The sequence below is a fragment of the Narcine bancroftii genome, chromosome 7 (assembly GCF_036971445.1).
Source record: "Narcine bancroftii isolate sNarBan1 chromosome 7, sNarBan1.hap1, whole genome shotgun sequence".
Classification (NCBI taxonomy): domain Eukaryota; kingdom Metazoa; phylum Chordata; class Chondrichthyes; order Torpediniformes; family Narcinidae; genus Narcine; species Narcine bancroftii.
The window spans coordinates 37,843,698-37,869,178 of NC_091475.1; the positions used below are offsets into that span (position 1 = coordinate 37,843,698).

General features: G+C 40.9%; 1 protein-coding gene across 9 annotated transcripts in view; it reads right to left on the reverse strand.

The window, feature by feature from the left end:
- Positions 1 to 25,481, reverse strand: part of zc3h13 (zinc finger CCCH-type containing 13) — a 121,437-nt gene that overhangs the window by 31,930 nt on the left and 64,026 nt on the right. For all 9 annotated transcript variants that reach the window (XM_069889648.1, XM_069889649.1, XM_069889652.1 and 6 more), the window contains 5 exons: positions 24,054 to 24,340; positions 8,655 to 10,484; positions 5,828 to 6,019; positions 4,082 to 4,508; positions 570 to 667 (listed from right to left, as the gene is read on the reverse strand). In XM_069889648.1, the coding sequence (XP_069745749.1) occupies positions 570 to 667; positions 4,082 to 4,508; positions 5,828 to 6,019; positions 8,655 to 10,484; positions 24,054 to 24,340 (2,834 nt within the window). The remainder of the gene's footprint in view (positions 1 to 569; positions 668 to 4,081; positions 4,509 to 5,827; positions 6,020 to 8,654; positions 10,485 to 24,053; positions 24,341 to 25,481) is intronic.

Here is a 25,481-nt window from a genome sequence, read left to right on the forward strand (position 1 = left end):
CATTCAGATAAACATCTCAATCTGAAAAATTTCTAATTTGTTCTTCACTAAATGTTATACATTATATTGAGGACACCTCTGCCATTTCAACACAAAACAGATCTGGTAGCTGAAAACTGGAGACACACAAGGCACTGAGGATAATCAGAAGCAATCATCGCACAATTCAACCTAATCAATTTTATTTGGACCTTAAAATGCAATTAATACGTATCTGTACCAAAAGCACCATATATATTCCATGTGCAATGCGTTAAGCCTTTTCATGATTCAAAAGCTCATTCATTTAGGAGGAGTAAAATTCCACATTGTAAATGTTAAACTTCAAAATTCACAAAATATGAAATTCCAGCACATTATGAACAGGTATGTAACTGCAGTGATTGCTCATGGGAGATAAGTGAACAAGGAAGAGCATATTTTCTGATCTGTTAAGATTTCTTTTAAAAATTACAGCATTATCATGTACTGAAAGGTTGCAGTGATACTGATCTTTTGGAGAATTTACAGAATATAGAAAAGCTGAATTGACAATTGACCCTGATCAACCTCATTAAATGAATACTTACTTTTTTCTTCACTACTATTATAGGCATCACTATCAGGAGATTCATCACGAGCTCGTTTTGCCAATGGACTCATGCTACTTTCTGTCCGGAGCCGTTTTCTTGCAAACAGAAAATCAGAAACAAGTTTAGTCTTTTAGTAAACAGCAACTTTTAAATTCCAATTGCTTAACCATTTTGGATAAAGAGGAAACAGTTCTGCATACACATAACCAGAAATCATCTTGGGAATCAGGTCCAGATCTCAACTCCCAGCACATTAAATCTAACATCTGGAAGACTTTTCCAGCCAACCATATCATTTCCCCTTGAATTACAGAAAAGTTACTGCCACTGATGTTATTCAGAAAAGAGGTAAAGCAAAGTCTAGAAGTGAAACACAAAAGTCTGCAGATGCGGCGTTTGTAAAATCACAAAAATGCTGGAGAAACTCAGCAGGTCTCGCAGAGTCCATAGGAGATAAAGAAATAGAACAGATGTTTCGGGACTGAGCCCTGAGCAGAAGGGCAAAGACCCGAAACGTCCGTTATTTTTAGCATTTCTGTGATTTTACTACAATTAAAGACTAGGATGCAATTTCTATGTAGAGGAGGAGGGAGCATTTCTCCAAAAAAGTCATCAAAAAATGCATCAGGATTTTCCGTAATGTAAAGCCATGTGCACGTGCATCAAAAAAAGCGAGTTGAAAAAATACAAACTTTGTGTGATTTATTGAGGTCCTTTCCACACACATTTGGTAAAGGGCCTATCTCACTGGCCTGGAGACTAGGTGGAGACCTGCTGACGACTCAAGTCTCCGCTGGTTGCGGAGACGTCTCGGCGACGTCTCCTGGATACGAGCTGGGACTCCAGGGAGTTGCCGGAAGATCAAACATGTTCGATTTTTTCTGAGACTTTTTCCAGTGTCCAGCAGGTCTCCGCGACGTCTCCATCAGTTGCGGCGACTATTGTTGTCCGCAACTGGGGAGACGTCTCCGCGACCTGTCCACGGCATCGCCGGGACCTCTCCGCGACCTGCTGGACACAAGGAGACGGAGGAGAGGTCGTGGCAACGCCGCGAAGACGCCTCCCCAGTCGCGGACAACATTAGTTACCGCGACTGATGGAGACGTCGCCTTGGTGAGAACGCAAGCTGTGTTTTGGTCGCCCAATGAGATCAATGACGTTTCTGCCAATGAGATACTACTCTTAGTGTGAATTTTATTCCATGTCTCAAATTTTTTAGGTAGTGATTTCCAAATTCTGTAAGGGATGATTTTCATAACAGAAAAGATGTATTGCAGGGGGCACTTGTATTTCACTTCATGTTCCTAATTATGATCCAATTATCTAAAGCTGTTTGTCATGCGAGGAAGTGGCTCCAATATCAATAGCAAATTTCTGTAGCTTGTTTCAGTAGTGTCATTTAGCAATGAACATTGATAATAACAGTTTTTCAATAATCATCAGGAGCAAATTTATACTGTCCTCAGGCAATAGCCTGCAGTTACACATTTTTAGTGCAGGTTACAAACATCTCCAAAAGTAGGAAAACGAGATGACTTTCCCCATTCATAGTCGGAAGATATTGAAACTGTAATGGTTTAAATGTACATTGGTTAAGATTAACCAACTTGGTACAACGTTTGTCAAACCCTCTTCCATTTCAGGTAAATAGATTATTTTTTAATTATCAATTTCGACCTACAAGCCCATGTCTCGCAAATACACCAATTAACCTACAATCCCCATACATTTTTGGAGGGTGGGAGGAAACCAGAACACCCAAAGGAAATCCATGCAGACACAGAGAAGGTAGGAACCTCTTACAGGCAGTGCTGGATCTGAATTTGGGTCACCTGCGCTATGGCTACGATAGCCGTGCCACATGCAAAACATTATACTACCTTGTGGTATTCTCAAATAAATAAAAAAATAAACATTTTGTATGCATTTGAGTATCAATGAATTATTCATTAGATATTATTCAAATCATATTCATAATTCATCCAAAATGTTATGAAAAACTATGGACTATTACAAGTCTAAAGAAAATTCCCTTTTCTCCGATTAGATTTAATTGCATTTAGCCCAAACCACAAGCACATCTAGAGTTACATTTAAGCAATAAAACTTTAAAATTAATAGATGTGGGTTTATTTACAGCTCTGATCAACCAAAATCTATTTTAACCTTGACACGATTGTGACTGTGATCTATAAACATTTATTGGGATAGGCCAATTTCATCCAAGAAATGGAACAAATCGGAGATAAGTTCTCCGATATGCTTTAATCATTTCCCAAGTTCTACCTACAGTGAAACCCTCAAACTACTACCTGCCTTTTTGGCTGGGTAACACACCTTTATTAATAAAATATCCTTATGAAGGATATTTTGCCTCAACCACATGTATGCATCTTAAGTTTGGGACTTTTTTTGGTGCGGTTAGCAAAGCGGTTGGTGCAACGCCTCTACGGTGCCAGTGATCGGGGCCAGGGTTTGAATCTGTGCTATCTGTAAAGAGTTTGTGTGTGTCTCCCCCCTGTCTGCATGGATTATCCACAGGGGTTCCAGTTTCCACCAACCGTTCGAAACACACTGGGGGCTGTGGGTTGATTGGGGATATATTGAGCAGCAGGAATTCGTGGGCCAAAATGACTTGTTACTGTGCTATATGTTTAAATTTAAATTTAAAATATAGGTGCTGTTAGTTGATTGGTAGAAAAAAAGGACAGGAAACATTTTTTTTTACTTCGAAGAAGGGTAATTTTTGGAATTTTCTTGGTAAGCAGGAAAATCTGTATTCCTGTTTTGTGGATTGTACTGCAGTAAACAAAAGTACTGGAGAAACTCAGCAGGTCATGCACCATTTACAGGAAGTTAAGGGTAACCAACATTTTGGGACTAAGGTATGAGCAAATAGCAGGCGTATGCCTGAATAAAAAAGTGAGGGAAGGGGGCTGGGAGAAGAGAAAGGAGGATGGGGCTTTGGAAAGGGACAGGCTAACAGCTAAGAAGCTATAGGTGGGATAGAAGAGAAAAAAAGCTGAGAAATGATGGGCGAGGGGTTACCTCTATATGGAGAGGGAAGGGAAGGGGGCAAGGAGTTGGAGGAAAGCAGTCAGAGGGATAGGGAAAATAAGATACAGGGATAGGTTTAACGGAAACTGGAGAAATCCATATTAATACTGTATGGTAGGAGAGTGCCCAGACAGAAGATTAAGTGTTGTTCATCTCAGTTTGGAAGTGATTGAGATCATGGCTGGTGTGGGAGTGATGTGTGGAACTAAACTGGTTGGCCTTTGTTATTGCAGTGAACAGAGCAAAGATGCTCATTAAAGCAATCTCCCAGTCGGCTTCCAGAAAGGCAACCCCTGCTGCTAATTCTTAGGTTGCCAAAAATTCTGGAATAATTCTTCTGTTTATTCCAGATAATCAATCCCATGCGTTACTTCAAATATGGTTAAAAATGATGTCTGAATTCAGTTCCAACCTCCAGACTACATTTGGAAATATACTTTGAATCAACATACCTTGTTTTTCTTTGCCCATGACTTTCTCGCAGATCCCGCTCTTCTCGTTGATCATCCTTTTTGTCTTTGCGCTCGTCTCTTGTTTTATCCTTCTCATCCCAGTCTTTTTGCTTCTCTCTCTCCCTCTCTTTAACCCTCTCCCTCTCCTTTTCCCTATCCCGTTCTCTCTCTCGTTCCCTATCCCTTTCCCGCTCTCTTTCCTTGCCCCTCTCTCGTTCTTTTTCTCGATCTCGTTCACGGACTCTTTCACGCTCCCTCTCTCGATCCAATTCTCTTTCTCTCTCTCTCTCTCTGTCGCGATCTCTTTCCCTTAGTCTATCATCACGCCTGTCTTCGCGATCTGATCGTCGATCTTCTTTTCTTTCCTCATGGTCGTGATCATCAGTCCTCCCCGTATGCCGTGTAGTAGTAGTAGCAACTGTGTGATCTATAAAATAAAAATACAGGCAATAGTAAAAATTAAGTTGTATAGAATCATTGAAACTTGCTGTATAGGAGATGCTGTTTGGTTCATCACACTTGTGCTCAACTTTTGAAACCTTATCTAATTACTCCTACTCTTTCAACAATAATCTGAAAGTTTAATTGATAAGCAAATACACAAATTCCATTTGAAAGTTATTCCTGTACAATTTTATATGCACTTTTCACCAACCTGCAAATCAAAAGTGTTGCCAAGTCATCTTAAAAAATGTGCATAATTTTTTTCTGGCACTTCCCATGACATCTCAATGACTCAAAGGGTAAAATAATAGTTCATTGTCTTCAGAACAGAATCTAATGTTCAATTTTGGAGTTAATGAAAAATTTGGAAGTTGAAAGCTATACAAATTTATTTTTTTCTAGAACTATGGATCCTCTATAGCTGCCAATTAGTATTCTCACAACATGGTCGAAGGAATGACTTTAGCATGTCTTTGTTTTTCATTCAGTTTATACAATTATTGTTGTGTGTGTGTGTGTGTGTGTGTGTGTGTGTGTGTGTGTGTGTGTGTGTGTTAATCTTCAATCTTAAATAAATTCAAAATGTTTTGCATTTTTTTTCTCACCCGCTTCGCATTCTGGCTTTTCCTCAAGGCTTCTTCCCTCAACCTTTCCATTACTTGTATTATTTGAAGGATATTTAGTACAACATTAACAGAACACACCTTCAATTAAATACTGAGAAGCTACTGCCCTTGGAAATCATCAAAAACTGCTTACCTGGTCACCAATTAATCCCTTGCTATCACCGTCTCAGGCTAAAACAAAGATTTACAATGTTGCTATCACATTCAATACTGTACCTGGAGTACATGTACCCCCAGTGATACATTTGCACTTTTCAGGGGGTACATTGGGTCTGAGAGAATAACCACTACTGTACAATACATGGTATTGTAATCTGCAGTCAGATTGCACAATGTCGTGTTTTTTTATCCTTAATTTTTAGGGGTACACGGGAACCTATCAAAATGCCCAAGGGGTACAGAGGAGCAAAAAGATTGGAAACCCCTGCTGTAAAGGATTCTGACCACTTATTTTCCAAATCACAAAGAACTCTTCAACATCTCCCATTTCTACTTTTGTCTATTGTCATTAAATCCAGAATAAACAAATTTAGATTTATCGTTGAAATCAGCTTTCATTACTCAAATGATCAGAAATTAAATTAATTCAAAAGAAACATTTTCAGTCCTGAACCTAAGTAACATGAAATCTGGTTGCCTTCAATATACTATTGGTACCTTCAAACACGATCCTTACCTCTCTCTCGATCTCTGTTTTCACGCCTTTCCCTCTCTGTATGGCCACGCCTGTCAAAGGAAACATCTCTGCTTTGGTCTCGATCATATCGATCTCTTTCTGTGTATCCACTTCTTGCATCCCAATTTTCATGATAATTATTGCTTGTGCTGTGCGTGTCAAATTGAGCACTTCTGCTTGTTCCACGGCTCCCTGAAGCAGTCAGGATTTGTTTATTTTGTCATACAAATTTTGAACTTTATCAGAAATACATCAGACTTACTTAAAAAATGATCTTAGAGTATCAGTGTTAAAGTATGTTTTTTTAAAGAAATAGATGAACCTTCACAAATAAACAAAATTTTTTTTTGGAATACAAGATCCTGAAGAGATCAAAACAATTTCAGATAATCTGTTTTTTTTTCCTGTGTGCATCTGAAATGGTTTGTTGTACTTGAAGGTTATCTAGTTTTTCTCTCTACAAAGATACTGCCTCATAATCTGGGAATTTCCAGCATTCTCCTTTTGGTTTCAGTTTTCCGCAACAGCTCTGACCTGCCTCTAACATGCCTCTTAATTTGTTTTCTCTCTCTCTAATTTTCCTTCATTAAACTATAAACAAATGGCTTCTTCAATGTTGGAATCACATGAGCAATCCTGGCCTCACCATGTCAGAGGGAGATCCCTTTGTCAATTCACCACTCTCTTCTGCAATTTAAAACAAAATTACTGTTCCACTTTCCTAGTTGTAATGTGGGTTCTTTGATCTGAAAACGTACTTCTATTTCTTTTTATATACATGCTGCCTGACCTGTTGAATATTTCACTATTTTCTCTTTATATTTCAAGCACTAAAGCTTTTTTGATTTTCAATTACTTAAAAGTTTTACCACCCGCATCCTTGTAGAAAAAAGTAATTGCTGTGTCCCCATTTCCTTTTCACATCCTCAGTAATTTAATTTAATGTACAGCCAGTTAATTATGCTTGAAATAATTTGTGTAAAGGTGATTCACAACAGCATATATGAAAAGGACTAGTTAATGTTTTGGTGGTTGAAGGACAAATGTTAGCCTCTTATTATATAAAGAGTCAACACCAAAGTCCTGATATACAGTTTGAACCAAAGACTTCCTAATGCAGATGCAAGTGGCACCAAGGAACCATTTTTGAGGCTTTCTTTGTAACTATATCTATTAGCTTGCTAGCATCAGCCACCTTCTTTTGCTAAACTTGGGTCAACTCATAACAAGGATGTGGACAACTGATGCACGGTTTGGCAGTTGCTCTAGATTTTGTGAGACCAGAAGGATGAGGTCTTTTAAAACACTTGCTTTGCTCATGGTATTACTCAAAATTCATGTTTAAATCAGCCACCCAAGTTACAGTTCTGTTCCCAATTCCAAGCTAAAAATAGTTGTCAACTTTGAAATTTTGTACGACCTATAGATATACGCAAGTCCACCTATTCAAATAGACATAACTATTATATCCAGATCCAGATAGAAGAATCAAGAGATAGAAATGAGGGAAGTGAGACAGGTGTGTTGACAGCAAGGAAATAATAGTTGAGTGTTAGCAAACCAGTAAATTATTTATGGTCAGATATTGAAGGGACAGATTTCTATACATAAAAGCTGAGCATGCAGCTAAATAGAGGAAGAGGAGTGATTCAGGTCAAATCAAGCAGAAAAATAATGTCCAAGCAAGTGAGGACCCAAGCACAAAGCCCAAATTATTAGGGTGGTCAATTAACTCATGATCCAATTTTTGGAGAAATGGCAAAATAATGACAATAAAATGTTGTGTTTCATCCTTTAGTGAGAAAACAAACCTCCCATGGGATTCTTATTGGCTGTGATTCCTTAATCATTCAGATTCTCTTCAATGGCAAGGACATTGACAAAATACAACTCAGGCATGTGCCAGTATACAAATTAAATCCTTGAATAATATCAAACAATCCCATAACAAATTACCATATTTGACGGCATACAAGACCCACCTTTCCCCCTCCAAAAATTGGTTCAAACATATCTGCCAGGACTTGTATGCAAAGTTGAAATTAGGGTGATAATGTTAATGCCGACAGTGACTATTGTCGCTACCTGGCTTAGTATCAGGGAGGGAGGGATTCCCCACTGTCCACTTGACATTGCTGTGATGGCCACTGAGCAGGTTGCTGGCTACTTGCCAGCTTCAAGAAGCCCATGGGGGAGGTGTGGCTGTCTAAGAAGCGGGCCCGCAGCTTCGCGGGCCACCTTCCCTTGGGTGGCCTGGGCTTTCCGGACCTATTGGTGCTATTCATTACCCCCAGTGAGAAGGCCGACTAGCAGCACAAGAGGTGGAGAAAGAACCCATTCACTAACATTGTCAATGCCCGTGGGTTGCTGGTGGGGCCCTGGGACTGAGTGGCCTGCCGAGGAGAAGCCACACAGCAAAGTGAGTGAAAACTGAATTAATAACATTCTGCTTACCCGTAATACACTAATTTTTTTTAATATTCCCTGCTAAAATGGGGGGCAGAGGGTCTTGTATGCTGCCAAATATGGTAGATTGAATACATTTTCGAAATTCAACAAAAAATTGATTCATGGAGATATTTAAGACCAGGGACATAAATGAAACAGGATCTCCTATCTCCATAACTGTCAGCACAAATGCAAAAATAAGAACATAACTATATAATTCACTGATCTAGCTCACTTGTATTTATTTTGGGTCTTAACATGCTGACAAAACTTCAGTAGACAAAATTCTGTAATATTGCATTCGGAATTATGGGTACTGTGGTAAAAATATTTCAATATGCTACTTGAATGATTTAAGATGAAAATATTTACATCTCACCTTTTTCGGTTAATTCTGGCCCTCTTCCTCTTCCTTTGGCTGCCCTTTCACTCCTAGTGTCACAACGGCCATCGCCCCTGGATTCATTGCGGCCATCTCCTCTTGGATCACTCCGGGTGTCCGGCCTGGTCTCACTCCGGCTGTCTTCCCTGGACTCATTGCGACCCTCAACCTTGGACTCGATGCGGCCGTCCCGCCTGGCCTCGCTGCGGCCGTCCGCCCTGGCCTCGCTGCGGCCGTCCGCCCTGGCCTCGCTGCGGCCGTCCGCCCTGGCCTCGCTGCGGCCGTCCGCCCTGGCCTCGCTGCGGCCGTCCGCCCTGGCCTCGCTGCGGCCGTCCGCCCTGGCCTCGCTGCGGCCCTCAAGCCTGGCCTCGCTGCGGCCCTCAAGCCTGGACTCGCTGCGGCCCTCAAGCCTGGACTCGCTGCGGCCCTCAAGCCTGGACTCGCTGCGGCCCTCAAGCCTGGACTCGCTGCGGCCCTCAAGCCTGGACTCGCAGCGGCCCTCAAGCCTGGACTCGCTGCGGCCGTCACCCCTGGGCTCGCTGCGGCCGTCCCCCCTGGGCTCGCTGCGCCCGTCCCCCCTGGGCTCGCTGCGGCCGTCCCCCCTGGGCTCGCTGCGGCCGTCCAGCCTGGTCTCGCTGCGGCCGTCCAGCCTGGTCTCGCTGCGGCCGTCCAGCCTGGTCTCGCTGCGGCCGTCCCCTCTGGAGTCGCTGCGGCCGTCCCCCCTGGACTCGCTGCGGCCGTCCAGCCTTGACTCGCTGCGGCCGTCGCCCCTGGACTCGCTGCGGCCGTCGCCCCTGGACTCGCTGCGCCCGTCCCCCCTGGACTCGGTGCGGCCGTCGCCCCTGGACTCGCTGCGGCCGTCCAGCCTGGACTCGCTGCGGCCGTCCAGCCTGGACTCGCTGCGGCCGTCCAGCCTGGACTCGCTGCGGCCGTCCAGCCTGGACTCGCTGCGGCCGTCGCCCCTGGACTCGCTGCGGCCGTCGCCCCTGGACTCGCTGCGGCCGTCGCCCCTGGACTCGCTGCGGCCGTCGCCCCTGGACTCGCTGCGGCCGTCGCCCCTGGACTCGCTGCGGCCGTCGCCCCTGGACTCGCTGCGGCCGTCGCCCCTGGACTCGCTGCGGCCGTCGCCCCTGGACTCGCCGCGGCCGTCGCCCCTGGACTCGCTGCGGCCGTCGCCCCTGGACTCGCTGCGGCCGTCGCCCCTGGACTCGCTGCGGCCGTCCCCCCTGGACTCGCTGCGGCCGTCGCCCCTGGACTCGCTGCGGCAGTCCCCCCTGGACTCGCTGCGGCCATCGCCCCTGGACTCGCTGCGGCCGTCCGCTCTGGACTCGCTGCGGCTGTCCCCCCTGGACTCGCTGCGGCCGTCCCCCCTGGACTCAATGCGGCCATCTCCCCTGGACTCAATCCTGCCATCAATTCTGGCTTCACTCTGACGATCATTCTTGATGTCAGATCGGGAACTTTCATCTCTGCCATGGCACCGACTGTAACCGCGGTCTTCATGATGCTCGTCTTTCCGATGGGTATCTCTGCTATCTCGATAGTCATGTGCGTCACGGCCTGAACGTAATTCCTTCAAGTCTCGTGAATCTTTGCTCTCCTTGTAATCTCGAGTGTCTCTTGTATCACGAACCTCACGAGATTCCCTTGTCTCTCTGCGCTCAGTATTGTCTTTCACTTCTTTACGATCTCGATTGTTTCTGCTGTCACGGATATCTCTGGCCGTACGTTCCTCCCTTTCTTGGAGCAAATTCTGATCCAGTTCATAATCTCGCCGATCTCGACTATCCTTGCTCTCTTTTTCTCGGTCCCTTTTACCTCTGCTTCCTAAGAATAAAATTTACATTAACGTCCAAACAAAATATTCTGTAATAATTTGATTAGAGAAAACTAATTAAACTACAGAAGGTCTCAAGTGATGACTAAGTGAAATATTTAAATGCGTTATATGTGGTAACTGTAGCTGTAACAAGAAAACCATTAGATGAAGCAATGTTGATTAAAGATTACTTTATAATTTCTAAGTAATTTGATACAATTACATAGTCAATGTCCAAAGACAAAATGTGAGTACAATTTATAACAATTAGAAACAAATCAACATCACATTAATCTATCAATTTAACATAGAACTGATTTAATTTTATGATCTGAAAATATTAAAATCTGATAATTATGTTTCTTTACTCCACATGGAGTGGATACTCATACTTTGTTGAACTGACGAGGGATAGGCTATACTGGATTGTGTGTGGTGTAATTCACCAGAGGTGATCAGAACTTAGGGTGAAGCAGTGGTTTTCAAACTGCCACCTTAAACTCATATACCACCTTAAGCAATCCTTATGCCAGAAGTGCTCTGTGATTAGTATGGGATTGCTTATGTGAGTGGAAAGAAAAAGTTTGAAAATCACTGCTTTAATTGTACTTAATTGATTTGTATGTGCCCTGGACATAATAGCACAATATGATTGAGTTCAATTTGAGATTTAACAAGGAGAAACTAAAGTTAGATGTGTTGGTATTTTAGTGAAGTAAAGGGAATTACAATGCCATGTGAAAGGAACTGGGCAAAATAGATTGGAAAGAAACACTGGTAGGAAAGACAGCAGAGCAGCAATGGATGGAGTTTCCGCAAGAAATGTGAAAGATGTAGGTTAAATACATACCAAAAAAGAGAAAACATTTGAATGGAAAAATGTCATAACTGTGGCTGACAAAGCAAGTCAAAGCCAACATGAAAGCAAAAATTAGTGGGAAGATAGAGGATTGGGAAGTTTTTAAAAAACTTTCAGATGGTATCTAAAAAAACATAAAGAAGAAAAAGATGAAGTACGAAAGTAGGCTCGCAAATAATATCAAAGAGGACACACTAATCTTCTTCAAATATATAAATCATAAATGAGAGGTGAGAGCACTAGAAAATTATGGTGGAGAAATAATCGTCGGAGACAAGGAGATGGCAAAAGAACAAATTGAGTATTTTGCATCAGTCTTTATTGTGGAAGACACTAGCAGTGTAGCAAATATCGAAGGGTATCATGGAAGGGATGTGAGTGGTCTGAGGGTGGATGTCTCCCAGACCAGATGGATTGCACCCTTAGGTCCTCAAAGAAGTAGCGGTAGAGATTGTGGATGCACTGGTAATGGTCTTTCAGGAATCAATAGATTCTGACATGGTCCTGGAGGACTGGAAAATTGCAAATGTTAGCAGGTGGGGGAGGCGGCAGAAAGGAAATTATAGACTGGTTAGCTTGATGTCAGTGGTTGGGAAGATGTTGGAGTCGATTATAAAGGATGAGGTTACAGAGTACTTGGAAGACAAATGACAGGATAGGCCAAAGCCTATCCTTCAGGGAAAATCTGACAAATCTATTAGTTTTTTTTTACAGTGATGTAGTAAGATGGTATAAAATGAAGGTACAAGTGTGATGTTGCTTCAAAACACTGAATTTCATGACTTGTACAGACAATAAATTCTGATTCTGATTCTGACAAGCAGGCTGGATAAGGAAGGTGCCATGGATATTGTGTACAGGTATTCCCCGACTTATGACCATAATTGGGACCGAAGGAGTGGTCGTATCTTGAAATGGACATGTTGAAATTTTGCCTGTGCGCATAGAGTCTTAAAGCAAACTTTTTAATCAAATGTTGCATATGACAAACAGAATCAAAAGGGCTGTGCCCAGCCTATAGACCCCAGGACGCTGACTAACAAGTTAAGTCCTGTATTCCTGTTATAGTTTGTAAAATACCACATAAACCACGTAAATTTTATATTTTTTCATATATATATATTTTAAAAATTCCAGGTGTAGGTGCGGATGGACATAAATCGCATAGGTCACAAGTTGGGGAATAACTATTTTGATTTTCAGAAGGCATTTGAGAAGTTGCCTTACATGAGGCTACTTAACAAGAGCCCATAGTATAACAGGAAACATACCAGCATAGGCAGTGTACTGGCTGATTGGCAGGAAGCAGAGAGTTGGAATACAAGGATCATGTTCTGATTGGCTGCCAGTTGCTAGTGGCATTCCACAGGGATCATTGTTGGGCCACTTCTTTTTTTTGTTGTATGTTAATGATTTGGATTAAGGAATGAATGGCTTTGTGGCCAAAATTGCAAATGATATGAAAGTAAGTAGAGGAACAGGGAGTGCAGAGGAAACGTGGAGTTTGCAGAAGGACTTAGATTGGGAGAATGGGCAGAGAAGTAGCAAAAGCAATATAATGTTGGAAATTGTATGGATGCTCTTTATCGACTACTGTTCGGCATTTAACACCATCGTCCCCATAAAACTGATTAGCAAACTCCAAGACTTGGGAGTTAATCCCCCCCCCCCCCACCGCATAATTGGATCATGGATTTCCTCACCTCCAGATCATAATCAATGAAGATTGGCAAGAACTTTTCCTCCACAATTTCCATCAGTATCGGAGCACCAGAGATATACAATCCAGTGATCATTGAGGGATCAGAGGTGGAGAGGGTGAGCAAATTTAAGTTCTTGGGAGTCACTATCTCTCCAGGACCCAACACACCAATGGCATCATGAAGAAGGCATGTCAGCACCTCTAGTTCCTCAGGAGTTTGCGGAGGTTTGGAATGGCATCAGAAACCCTGGTAAATTTCTTCAGAGGTGTGGTAGATAGTGTGCATCTCTCTGTATTGCACAGTTTGTTTACATTTCTTTGTTAGTTTACATGTTTTATGCTGTGTACAGTTTATTTTTTGCACTAACAATTAGTGGTAATTCTGCCACAACCGCGTGAATAAGTAAACAATCAAAAGAACTCTAAACAGATAACAAATGTAAACAAACTGTGCAATACAGGGAGAGCAAAGAAAATCAATAAAGTGCACAAGTAAGAGTCCTTAAATTAATCCCTGATTGAGTTTGTTGTTGATGAGTCTGACGATAGAGGGTAGCAGGTGTTCCTGAACCTAGTGGTGTGAGTCTTGTGGCACCTATACCTCTTTCCTGATGGCAGCAGTGAAAACAGAGCGTGTGCTGGGTGGTGAAGGATTTTTGATGATTGCTGCTGCCTCCGATGGCAACGTTCCTTGTAGATGTACTCTATAGTGGGAGGGTTTTGGCTGTAATGTCCTGGGCTTTGTCCACTACCTTTTGGAGGGCTTTATGCTCAGAGGTATTGGCGTCCCCATTAAAAACCGTGATGCAGCTGGTCAGCACACTTTCCATCACACCTCTAGAAATTTGCCAGGTTTTCTGGTGTCATCCTCCGCAAACTACTGGCATGCTTTCTTCACAATGCTATTGGGTCCAGGAAAGTGACCCCCAAGAACTTAAATTTGCTCACCCTCTCCACCTCTGATTCCCCTAAAGATCGCTGGATTTGACCTCTGGCTTTCCTTTCCTGAAGTCAACAATCAGCTCCTTAGTTTTGGTGACATTGAGTGCAACGTTGTTGTTGCACCATTCAACCAAGTTTTAAATATCCATCCATCCTGTACGCTGACTCACCCCCTTCCTTTATATAACCCACTACTGTGGTATCATTGGTAAATTTGTAGATGGTGTTATTTTGTCTGGTTGTGGTACAGATTGTGGTCTGGAGGTGAGAAAATCCATGATCCAATTACAAAGTGGGGTGTTGAGTCCCAGATCTTGAAATTTGCTGATCAGTTTTGAGGGGATGATTGTGTTAAATGCCGAACTGTAGTCGATAAAGAGCATCCTGATGAATGTATCTTTACTGTTCAGGTGTTCCAGGGCTCTGCGTAGTGCCAATGAGATGGCATCTGCTATAGACCTGTTGCTACGAAAGGCAAACTGCAGTGTATCCATGTCACTGCTCAGATAGTAGCTGATATACTTCAACACCAGCCTATTAATTCATCGCTGTTGATGTAAGAACTACTGGTTGTTAGTCATTAAGGCAGGTTACTACGCTCTTCTTGATTGACGACTGTTTGAAACTATTGCATTTTGGGAGTTTTTCTGGATATAAGCTAAATTTTCATAAAAGTGAATTATTCCCAATAAACTCACATGATCCTTTTCATGATAATATGCCATTTAAAATTGTTAAAGAATACAGGTATTTTACTTGTTCAGTATTTTAAAATCACGAGGAAATTTAAAGATTTGTTTAAATTAAAATTTTCTCCTTTATTAGATTTTGTGAAACAATCTTTTACTAGATGGACCCCATTGACTTTGTCTTTGATTGGTTGTATTTAAGATGATAATATTATCTTTTTTTATACCTATTTTAAGGTGTCTCAATTTTTATAAATCTTATAAAATGAAATCTTAGAATCAATATTATATATTTGGAATGATAAGGGGACCAGAATGAATGAGCTTCACTTACAGAAACCTAGGAAGGATAGTGTTATGGCCTTACTGAATTTGGGATTTTACTATTGGACAGTTAATATTCGCTATATTAATTTTTGGATTTATACTTTGATAAATTTGATCGTCCACTCTGGGTAGATTTGGAATTGAAATCTGTCCAGAATTATTCCTTAGCTTCTTTTTTAGGACCAGCATTACCTTTTAGACTATCTAAGATCAGTAAGTATATTTCCAATCCAATTATTAAATATTCATTACACATTTGGTTTCAATTTCAAAGGTTTTTTTGGACTAAAAATTTCACTTTGGCTAATATTATATATCTTTATTTTTTTTTTACACCACCTTCCTTATTTGGATGATTAAAGGAGTAATCTCTTTTATAGATTTATTCACTGGTGGTGGTTTGATGTCTTTTGAACAACTTTCTACCAAATATAATTTATCATACACGCATTTCATTAGATACCTAGAGATTATAAATTTCCTGAATACAGTAATGTCTAATTATCTAACATTACAACAACCAGATTTATTTGACACTTTGTTCCGGTTATACCCCTTTCAGAAGGGTTTAATTGGTACTATTTATACTCTTATATTAAATTTGAGATCAATCCCCATGGATAAGATTCAACAAACATGGGAATCAGAACTTAAACTAACAATATCTCCTGATACATGAGGAAAAATTGCTAGACTAGTTTATAACTTCTTCACTTTGTGCATGTCATTCTTTAATTCAGTTTAAAATAGTTCATAGAGCTTATAATGTCTAAATATAAACTAGCTTGCATCTTTCCTAATACGAGCTCTACTTGTGATAGATGCAATACTGATGTGGCTTCATTGACTCATATGCTTTGGTTATGTCCCATGTTAGAAAAATTTTGGAAATATTTTAAAAACTCTATCAATGACACTGGTTATTCAATTATAACATAACCCCTTAACTGCTCTTTTTGGAATTACAGATTTAATACCTCTTTACGAAAAGATAAAGAATTTTTAAGATTTTGAAACAACAAATACAGATTTTCTTTAATACTAATTCCTTTGGAACAATGTCTAATTTGATTGTTTGGGATACTATGAAAGCCTATTTGAGGGGACAAATTATTTCGTACACAGCTAATCTTAGGAAAAAGTCTAATAAAGAAAGATTGGAATTAATCAGATTAAACAAATTGATATATTATTTGTGCAAAATAAAGATCCGGAGCTATATAATAAGAATTGAATTGAACTTAAAATTGTTTTCTTTGTTAGGAAAATTATTTTTAATATGTCACATTTTCATTTTTTGGAATTTTTATATGATACTTAAACGATGTAGATTTGGACATACCATTTCAATTGTGTTATTTCTATTCTCCTTATGCATTATGAAATGTTAATAAAAAGATTGGAAAAAGAAAGAAAGAAAGAAGCAGGTGGGTACCACAGCCTACTGGAGGGAAGATATATGTGAGCACATTGGTAAGTTGTTCAACACAGATTTTTAATACTCAGCCAAGTACTCCGTAAGGACCAGATGCTTTCCTCGGATTCATTCTCCTGAAGATAGTACTCATGTCATCCTCAGATAAGGACAGGATGAGATCATCAGGGGATGTGCAGGTGAATGGGGTGGTTCTTTGCTGTAACTTGTTGGTTGAGACAATGGTGAAGGAGGCAAATGCAATACTGGCATTCATTTCAAAGCCAATAGAATACAAGAGCAGGGATGTGATGTTGAGGCTCTCTAAGGCACTAGTGAGACCTCACTTAGAGTACTGTGAGCATTTTTGGGCTCCTCATTTAAGAAGAGATGTGCTGATGTTGGAGGGGGTTCAAAGGAGGTTTACTAGGATGATTCCAGGAATGAAAGCGTTAACAGTTCTTGGCCTGTATTCATTGGAATTTAGGAGAATGAGTGGGGGGGGGGGGGGGGGTTGAAATCTCATCGATATATTTTGAATGTTGAAAGGTGTGGACAGAGCAGATATTAAAATGTTGTTTCCCATGGTGGGAAAGTCTAGGACAAGAGGGCACTAATTCAGGATTAAAGGGTGTCTGCTTAGTACAGAGATACAGAGGAATTTCTTCAATTAGAGGGTGGTAAATCTGTGGAATTTGTTGTGGTTGTGAAGGCCACATCTTTGGGTGTATTTAAGGCAGAACTTAGGTTCTTGATTAGCCAGGGCATCAAAGATAATGGAGAGCAGGCCAGGCAGTGGGGCCGAGTGGGAAAATATATCAGCTCATGATTAAATGGCAGGGCAGACAAAGGACTGAATAGCCTATTTAGTCCTGAAATAGAATAAATAGTGGTGGCTTTCAAGACATTACTGAAGGATTGGCAGTTGTCCAAATAATGTTTTTGTAGAATGGGTCAGGGAGTTGTCATTAGTAGCTCTACAAGATAAATAGGTCAGAAAGAATAGAGCAGGATTACTATTTTATTTTTAAACACAGTAGGTGGTGGGTGTATGAAATAAGCTCCCTGATGAGGTAGTTGAGGAAGGTTTGATTGAAATGTTTAAATATTTGGATGGACACGTGGATAGGTTTAGAGGGATATGGGCCATACACAGGCATATGGGATGAGTGTGGAGAGGGGAAGTTTTGGCCAATTTGGGAAAGTTGAGCCAAAAGGCCTGTTTCTTTGCTGCTTGATTCTATGACTCTACTGGTACATATTGTGGGGTATATCAAAAGGGAGCTATAAGCCATCCTGGAGATTAGTCAAAAATCCCATTTGAAATTCATGATGCAGAGTGGGGAACTGAAATTGCAAAATAGGGAAGGGTGCTCTCACCTTGGACAATTTGGGTCAGGTTAAGTAAGTATTACAAGACAATGGAGAATAAATATAAATTCTTATCCTTTTATCGAGTTCTTACTAATTTAATATGTTTCCCTGATGAGTCATGATACAAGAACTTTCTCTGTACATCCATTGTCTATAACAAATCAACACATTTTAGAATTCAATTTAAGAATTAATGTGAAACTAAATTACATATAGTTTTCCAATTTTAACTGTAAAAATGAATAACATAGGTAATAAAAACACAAATGCTTAGGAATGAAGGAAGTGCCAAATGAAAAAAACATCAAATTAGTTTACCTACAGTGTCCTCCATAATGTTTGGGACAAAATAAACTCTTTTCCTTTATTTGGCCCAGTGTACCATAGGTTTAAATTCGTAATCAAACAATCAATAGTTTGGAATATCATTAAGAAGAAAGAGCTTTCTGGTGAGCTCAGTACTTACAATGGGACTTGTATTCTAAGGCCACAGTTTAACAATAAGGGGTAGGCCATTTGCTAGGATCCAGTCATCAAGGGTTTTAGAGCAGGCCAGGAAGAACATAAAATCAATTTATTTGCCAATGACGTACTGATATATCTGACAGATCTAGCAAACTCATTGTCCAAGCTGCGCTTTACCCTGGAGGACTACGGGGAGATCTCCGGGTTTAAGGTTAATTGGGACAAGAGCAAAACCATGCTACTTACTAAGGGGGAAGAAAACAGTTAAAGTGGCCACAAAATGGGATCAAATATCTAGGAGTCAGATAGACAATAACTTGAATAATTTATATATGAACTAGATTATACCACCTTGCTTGGGAGAATTGAGGAGGATGTCCCTGTCCATAACTTTAGTGGGCAGGGTCAACAGTGTTAAAATGAATGTGTTGCTGAGACCTTAGTACCTCTTCCAGACACTGCCCATGGCATTGCCCCAGGGATTCTTCCAAAATTTGCTCTCACGAATAAGGAGATTTCTATGGAATGGAAAGGTAGCCAGGGTTTCTTTGGAAAAATTGACCTAGAATTACAGTCTGGACGGATTACAAATGCTAGGGTTCAAGAAAATTATTGGGCAGCCCAGTCAATATACATTGCATCACTTTTTGAAGGGGGAGGTATACCATCCTGGGCACAAACTGACCTGGACTTGGTAGGTGAGAAAGTAGTAGAGGACCTTATTTATAAATGGGATACTAAATTGCTATCTGGCAAAACAGGCAGCTTTATACTAAAGCAAATTATCCTCATTTGGAATAAAATTAACCAATATCTCAGAATCAAAGTAGGCTGTCCCCAAAAACACTCCTGACTCCAAATAGATTAATACCATTGACAGTAGTTAACAAGATCCTGGACACTTGGCGTGGTAATGGCATCAGGTGTGTAGAGAACTGTTACGAGTAGGGGCAGCTAATGTCGTTTGAACAACTCAGGAATAAGTATGATTTATCAAATAAGACATTCCACTGCTACCTTCAGATAAGATCTTTTCTGCAGGAAAAATTGTGTCGAGCTATAGCCCTACCAGTGTGCAGTGACATAGAGTCCTTGATGGAAGTTTATCTTGGCAATGTATTTCTTGCTCCAAGCGGAAGCACCTAAACCAGGCCTTCACAAATCAAGACAGAGGTAGGAGTCGGACCTAGGAATAATGATTGATGAGCAGTGCTGGTGCAACCTGTGTCAGACCAGCATGACTGCAATCATTAATGTGTGGTACAGGCTAGTACAATACAACTTTCTACACCAGCTGTAAAGAACTGTCAAACCAATGCTTCAAATGTGGCATTGAGACAGGAACCTTTGTGCACATAATCTGGACATGTACCAAGGTGAGACACTTTTGGGTGGAACTAGACTAAGTCCTAGAAAAAATTATAGGTTAAGAATTCCCGTAAAACCCAAAGCTTCTCCTGTAGGGAAACATAATGAACACAAGACAATTCGTTATGATTGCATTGGCAGTGGCCAGGAAGTGCATAGCACTTACCTGGAAGTCTGACTCCTACCTGATACGATCCCTGACCAGTAATGCTACTCACCTCCCCCCATCTTTTACCTCCCATCCTATTCCTATTAAAACATCTAAACCCTGGTGCCTGCATCAGCCAATCCCGTCCTTGCATCAGCCAAGTCTCTGTAACGGCCACAACATTGTAATTCCACATACTGATGCATGATCTAAGTTCACCTCCTTCATTCCTAAAACTTCTTGCAAAGAAATAGACACTGGCACCCCTGCCAGTCCTCTCTCAGAAAACCACAACACACTGCATCATTCTTTCCACTTCTGCTCTTTTCTCTGCTCTGACATTTTGGTTCTTGTCACCCTGCTAAAATAGTTTAAACTCACCCCAACAGCTCTTGCAAACCTGCCCATCAGGATATTGGTTGCTGTCCAGTTCAGGTGTAGCCCATCCTTTTTGCACAGGCCATACCTTTGCTAGAAAAGATCCAAATGATCCACAAATTTGAAGCCTTGCTCCCTGCACCAACTCTTCAGTCACACATTCTTCTGCCATAACTGGCACATGGCATAGGCAGCATTCCCTTGAGGTCTTGCTTTTGAGCTTCCTTCCCAACTCCCTATTCAGGACCTCATCCCTACTCTTATATATGTCATTCATACCAACATACACAACATCTGGCTGCTCATCCTTCTGCTTCAAAATGCTGTAGACTTGATCAGAGACATCCCTGAGCCTGGCATTTGGGAGAAAACATACCATCCGAGAGTCCTGATCTGGTTCACAAAATCTTCTATCTGTTTGCTTAACTATTGAATCCCCAATCATTATCACTCTCCTCTTCTCCCACTTCCCTTTTTAGCCGAAGGGCCATACTCTGTGGCAGATACGTGACCACCATGACTTGTCCCTGGTAGATCATTCCCAACCCCCCCCCACCCCCCCACAAGATTCCAAAATGGTATACTTATTATTGAGAGGAACAGCCACAGCAATGCTCTGCAGTGTCTGCCTATTCCCCTTCCCTCTCCTAACAGTCACCCAGTAACCTGCCTCTTTTGGGTGTGACTATCTCCCTACAGCTTCAGCCTGCCTTCAGAATGATTTGAAGTTGATTCAGCTCCAGTTCCCTCACATGGTCTGTAAGGAGCTGAAAAGATGGATGTACCTCTTGCACGTGAAGTAATCAGGGAGAATTGTTTTCTCACAGATTTCCAACATCCTATAATCAGAGCATTCCATTGCCCTAGCTGCCATCTCCACTACATGGCCTTCCTCACTTTACAAAGATCTTACCTGATCTTACCTGTTGTACATCCTCAGGCTCTACTTGCTGAAGCTACTGGGCCACTCATACACTGGCTGCTTCACTTCACTTCTTTTTATTGGCTGCAGCTAATGGAGAAAATTCTAACAAGCATCTACCTCTCCTGCTGCTTTTTAACCACTCTTCCTCTCATTCACAGTCCCCAATGAGATTTAAACGAGCACCTATCACTCCTGCTGCTTTTAACCACTCGTCCTTTCATTCACAATTTCAATCTCGCAGACCCAACGAGATTTAAATAAGCACCTATCTCTCTTGCTGCTTTTTAACTAACCCTCCTCTTGTTCATTGTCCTGCTCTCACAATCCTTGACCCTGCAGATAGGGTAAGTATTTTGAGCAATGAAAAGTTAAGGGAAATACAACAACCAGTGATGAGATAGAAAATTAGAGGATTTAAAACAAATAATGTTTGTTACGTGCCCACTGACAATTGAGAATTTTGTGCAACCTATAATGGAACTGTTTCGACATTCTGTCCAGTGATCAAGGCTCAAATAAAGCTTGCAAAAAAACACCGTTAAAGAACAATAGAAAAGTGAAAGTTCATGTTTATGTTTTTAAAAAATATATAATAAATAGGAAGCTTCTACACTGCATTCTACATTTACAATTAAGGATGCATGCACATATTATGTACTAAGGCCCCCTGATATTTTTGACCAGTTTTTAAAATGCATAGATGGGTGCAATATATTGAACAATATGACAATTTTCTACCCCACTTGTAACACATAATCTTTACTTCTCCATCCCATATACCTCGATGAGAAAGGAGTGCATAAAGTGGAGAATTGCAAGCTTGAATTTGCCTGATTTTGTAAATTAGCATGATACTTGTGTTAAATTTACAAAAAAACTTTTCAAAATGTTATCACTTAAATGTCCAGAATTAAGGCAAAATTAACAGGCATAGGGAACATTGGTTTTCAAGGGATATTGGTGATCTGGTTAAGAAGAAAGTGCTGCATAGCAAGTATAGGCAACAAGGAGCAAATGAGGTACTAGAAGAGTATAGGAAATGTAAGAAAATATTTAAGAAGGAAATTAGGAAGGCAAAAAGAAGACATGAGGTTGTTTTGGCAGATAATATGAAAGTAAACCCGAAGGTTTTCTACAAGAATGTTATGAGTAAAAGGTCCCTTAGAAGATCAGAGTGGTAGTCTATGTATGGAGCTTCACGAGATGGGGAGATCTTAAACAGATTTTTTCCATCAGTATTTACTCAGGAAACTGGTGTAGTGTACAAGGAAGGAAGGAAGGTAAGCTGTAGTGTCATGGAACATATAGAGATTAAATAAGAGGAGGTGCTTGCTGTCTTACAGCAAATAAAGGTAGATAAATGCCCTGGGCCTGACAGGATATTCCCTTGGACCTTGAGGGAGACGAGTGTAGAAATTGCAGGGGCCCTGGCAGAAATATTTAAAACATCCTTATCTGCGAGATGCCAGAGGAATGGAGGGTAGCTCATGTTGTTCCATTGTTTAAAAAAAAGACTCCAAAAGTAAACCAAGAAAATAGAGCCTGATGACAGTAGTAGGTAAATTATTGGAGAATATTCTGAGAGATCAGGTATACAAGTATTTGGACAGCCAAGGGCTGATTAAAGATAGTCAGCATGGCTTTGTGCATGGTAGGTCATGTTTAATGGATCTTTCTTATAGAGTTTTTCGAGGAGGTTATCAAGAAAGTAGATGAAGGAAAGGCTGTAGTTGTTGTCTACATTGACTTTAGTAAGGCTTTTGACAAAGTCCCACATGGGAGGCTAGTTCAGAAGGTTCAGACACTCAGTATCCATGGAGAGGTTGTAAACTGGATTCGAAATTGGCTGAATGGTAGAAGACTGAGAGTGGTAGTGGATGATTGCTTCGAGACTAGAGGCCTGTGATTAGCGGTGTGCCTCAGGGATTGGTGCTGGGATCATTGTTGTTTGTTGTCTATATCAATGATCTGGATGGTAATTGGATCAGCATGTTTGCTGATGACACTAAGATTGGAGGTGTTGTGGACAGCAAGGAAGGCTTTCAAACTTTCAGAGGGATCTGGACCAAATGGAAAAATGGGACAGAAAGTGGCACATGGAATTTAATGCAGAAAAGTGCAAAGTGTTGTATTTTGGAAAGACAAACCAAGGTAGGACATACACAGTAAATTGTTGGGTACTGAAGAGTGCAGAGAAACAAAAGGATCTAGAAATTCACATTCATAATTCCTTGAAAGTGATGTCACAGGTAAGCAGGGTTGTGAAGAAAGTGTTTGGCAACTTGACCTACATAAATCAAAGTAATGAGTACAGGAGTTGGGATATTATGGTGAGGTTGTCTAAGACATTGGTGAGGCTAAATTTGCAGTATTGTGTGCAATTCTGGTCGCCAAACTACAGGAAGGATATCAGTAAGATTGAAGGAGTTCAGAGCAGATTTCTAGGATGTTACCGGGTCTTCAGGAGGTGAGTTACAGGGAAAGATTAAACAGGTTAGGACTTTATTCCTTGGAGCACAGAAGAATGAGGAGAGATTTGATAGAGGTTTAAAAAAATTCTGAGAGTTATAGACAGAGTAAATGTGAGTAGCTTCTTTCCACTTAGATTAGTAGAGATAAGTACAAGAGCACATGGCTTCAGGGTGAAAGGGGAAAGGTTTTGGAAAACATTAGGGAAAACCTTTTCACTCAGAGAGTGGTGGGAGTTTGGAATGAGCTGCCATCTGACATGGTAAATGTGGGCTCACTCTTAAATTTTAAAAAATAAACTGAAAAGGTACATGGATGGGAGAGCCATGGATGGGTGCAGGTCAGTAGGACTAGCGGTATGATGTTTTCAGCATGGACCAGATGGGCTGAATTGTCTGTTTTTTGTGCTGTAGTGTTCTATGGTTCTAATAATCAAGAAATAAGAATCACTTGGAAATGGAACATTTAAAACACAGTATAGGCTTGCATTTAGCTAAATCTTTGAGAAGCTTTTTACCTTCCCTTTTCTCACGATGTCGTTCTTGTAATGGCGATTTTTCTTGCTCATATTTGCCTTTTTCTCTTCCAGAGGACCTGTGCCTTACTGGACTTTGCTTTTTCTGTGGAGATGAAGACCGTGGAGCATATGGTGAAGGGGATCGTTTTCGGGTCAGAGATGCTGCACGCTGATAGGATGGTGAAGTGGAACGTTTGTGACGAGGAGATGAACCTGAGCGAGAAGAAGGGGAGTGCTGTCTAGACACTGTGGGAGTTCGATGCTGTCTCAGAGAGGATGGTGATGTGCTAGAAAGGCAACATTTGAAAAGGTCACTTAAATATCAAGTATTATTTTAAAAGTTGTCAAGTACAGGCAATCCCCAGCTTACTTCAGGGTTCCAATTTAGCAACTTGCACATCAACTAAGACTTTTAAATAAAAATGAAAAACTGGGACTCCCACATGATTTCTGTAGCACAATACTCATGACACATTACCAACTGAAAAGAAACAAATTTATGCCTTCTTTACTCTGAGACCACACTTAAGAGTATTGTGTTCAGTTCTGGTCACCTCATTTGTAGAAGTTATGGAGAGTGTGCAGAGGAGATTTACCAAGATGTTGCCTGGATTGGAAAATAAGTCATATAAGGCAAGGTTAGCAGAACTAGGACTTTTTTATTTCAAGTGAAGAAAGATGAGGGGACTTAAAAGAGGTCTACAAGATTCTGAGAGGTATAGAAAAGGTGGACAACCAGCACCTTTTTCCCAGGAAAGGAACAACAAACACCAGGGGACATCTGTACAGGGTGAAGTGAGGAAAGTTTAGGGGAGACATCAGGGGTGATTTTCTTTACACAGAGTTGTGGGTTCCGAGAATGCCTTGCCAAGGATGGTGATGGAAGCCATTTGAGAGACTCTTAGACAGGGACTTGGATGAAAGAAAAATAGAGGGGTACAAAACAGGAAGGAATATATAGGTTGGCATAAACTCAAGGGCTGATATACTGTGCTGTAATTTTCTATGCTTTTGTTTCCAGCCAATTTTCTCTCCATGCCAATAAGTCACCACTGCTTTATGAGCATTCACATTCCCAAAAGCCTTTAATGTGGAATTTTACTAAACACCCTCTGGAAATCATGTATAATACATTCACAACACGTGCTACTTGCTGAAAGAACTCCAATATATTGGCCAAACATTGTTTCTTTGACAAGACCATGTTGACTTTGATTACTCTACATTTCAACCCCATATCTTTAACAACAGCTTTGAACAATCATCCAATGTCCAATGTTAAGTAGGATCACATTTACTACTCTCCAACCTGCAGCAGCCCTTCTGAAATCTACAGAATTTACAGAATCCAGCAACTGATCTTCAAAATTTTTCAGTATTTCAAAGGACTAATGTCCCACTATAAAAATAATAAAATGTAAATGTGAA